Consider the following 2,500-nt stretch of genomic DNA (forward strand, 5'->3'; position numbering starts at 1 on the left):
ACGCGCCCGGGGACCAGGTGATAAGTGTCCATCGCTGGTCAGACCATGATGGTGCATGTTTTTGGTGGGGGACCTTACAGACGTGAGGTGGAGGAAACCCCATGTGAGCACGGGGAGAACATGCAAACTCCACACAGAAAGGCTCCTATTTGGGAGATAACCCACCGGAGCACGGTGCCAACAGCGCCCCAGGCGGGAATCGAACCCAGGACCTTCTTGCTGTGAGGCAGCAGTGCAATGCACTGCGCCACCGTGCCACATATTAAACTCCAAAGATGTCGACAAAAAACAACTAAGGGTTTTAGGGAATAGCCATAAAGTGGTCAAAACTGGCATTGAAGCACCCGCGGTATCGAACCTCATAGCAGAGGACCACGGACAGCTCTGCCGCGGCGCCACTGAAAAAAGGAACTTTGTGGTAAAAGTTTAGATGATAAATGAACCCTCATCATTTCTAGATTGTAATATTAACGTTAAGTGAGAACCAGAATTCCTCCTGAAAAATGTAAATATCTACACATTTTATTCATGTAATAAATGAACTGTGTGGGAATATTTACTGGTACTATTTCAATGTTTTATAGTCGCTGCACATAAAGCTAAACATACTAAGTACATTTGAATGTAAAAGTACAGCTGTTTGAATCACGCAGCTCCACGGATCCATAATCACACACAAAACAAGGGCAAAGGGCCCTCAGCAGCAAACCTTTAGGGCCGTGTTTGTGCCGTCGTATCATCAGCGCCACATCTTTTGTCAATGGGACGGTGCAGGTAGGGGGCGCAATTGACGCGCAACTGATGGTGCTGTGAGCGCCCGCTACACCTTCTTTGTGAACCCGCCCCTGAGTCTGAAATATGACAGTCAGATTCTCCCCCTGAGTGAGCATCGGACGAACTCCACCTAATTTATGCATCCCATAATACGTCGGGGAAAATGGAAGAGCTTGTTATTATTTTTTTTGAACAACATGAAGTAGTTTGCGCCGCTTCCACGAATGAGTTTAAATACACACATTTCACTGATATTAAATTTGACTTATTAATGGTGAATATGGTGACGTTGACGTAAATAACATCTCATTTGGAAATACAACTTGTTTTATTGCTGTTGCTATCTGTTGCTATTTGGGTTATCTCCCAAACAGGAGCCTTTCTGTGTGGAGTTTGCATGTTCTCCCCGTGCTCAAATGGGGTTTCCTCCACCTAACGTCAGTAAGGACCCCCACCCAAAAACATGCACACATCATGGTCTGACCAGTGATGGACCCTTGTCACCAGGTCCCCGGGCGTCGACGAACGCTGCCCCCTGCTCCTGCTGTGCCCCCAGAGGAAGCACAAGCCAGGATGGTTCAATGCAGAGGAACCATTTCACCAGCACCATCCAAAGCATGTGTTGTAGTGTTGTGTGCTGTGTGATAATTAAAGATTCTTCTTCTTCTTCTGTTCTTCCCCGGGTTGGGTTCGGGTTTTTAGTCCGGTTCCGAAGTTTCAATAAATGTTTCCTGTGTTTCAGCGTCACTGCCGTGCTACTGTAACGGTCGCCCCGGGCGCTGCGTGGTCGACGCCCTCGGCCTGCGCTGCCTGCAGTGTCGGGGAAACACCACCGGGCGGCGCTGCGAGCGCTGCAGGGACGGCTTCTACCAGCAGGGGGCGACAGGGAGCTGCAGGCCCTGCCGCTGCAGCCCCGCAGGTCAGGAGCGCTCAGGGTTCTGAACCAAAATGAACATCGCAAAGCAAGTTTACGTCTGTTGTATTTATCTCATGTATTTGGTATAATTCTCAATCCAGTGTTACGGAGGAACCCTTTAAATGGGAAAACTGTAAAATACTTGTGGCCTGACAAGGTAAACCCACCAGACACCGGAAGCTGGCGGTGAGGCGTGGCCCCAGGCGAGGGGCCGGGGAACGCCGTCTTTACGGTTTTTAAGCAGCGTCAACACACTGGATGGACTTTGTGCTTTTTTCTGCAGGTTCGGTCGGTTCCACATGCGACAGCAGGGGGCGCTGCCGCTGCACAGACGGAGCCACGGGAAAACGCTGCGACCACGGAGCCAGTACAGGGGGCGGTAGAGGGTAAGTAGAACCCTAACCCTGTGCTAGCACTCAAGTAGTACTGTGGTAGTACTGTGGTAGTACTGTGATAGTACTGTGGTAGTACTGGTGTACTATGTGTCTGATGTTTGTGTTTCAGTTTCCTTGGCGACGAGCCGCAGCTTCGCCCTGCTTCCTGTTTCTGTTTTGGCCACGCCTCCAGCTGCTCCGTTGCCCCAGGATACGAAGTCCACGCCGTCAGCTCCACATTCACCGACGGTAACTGACATACAACTCTGCCTTCAAAATAAAAGTCCCCGTAGCAGCGCGAGTAAACACGATGAGTCTTCAGAATAGGAATAAAGAGCTTTTCAAAATAAAAGTCGTCCCGGAGCCTTTCATCGCTTTGATCCCAGAGACGATGAAACGGCTTCTGTTGGGATTTAAAAAACAAAGTCAAGTGTGA

At 49.8% G+C, this 2,500-nt stretch overlaps 1 protein-coding gene across 1 annotated transcript in view; it reads left to right on the forward strand.

The window, feature by feature from the left end:
* Nucleotides 1-2,500, forward strand: part of lamc2 (laminin, gamma 2) — a 21,777-nt gene that overhangs the window by 3,176 nt on the left and 16,101 nt on the right. Inside the window, exons 2-4 of the mRNA XM_080010531.1 lie at nt 1,517-1,693; nt 1,974-2,076; nt 2,195-2,313. Coding sequence (XP_079866657.1) covers nt 1,517-1,693; nt 1,974-2,076; nt 2,195-2,313 — 399 coding nt within the window. The remainder of the gene's footprint in view (nt 1-1,516; nt 1,694-1,973; nt 2,077-2,194; nt 2,314-2,500) is intronic.

This window comes from Zeus faber (genome assembly GCF_960531495.2).
Source record: "Zeus faber genome assembly, chromosome: 12".
In the NCBI taxonomy this organism is placed as follows: domain Eukaryota; kingdom Metazoa; phylum Chordata; class Actinopteri; order Zeiformes; family Zeidae; genus Zeus; species Zeus faber.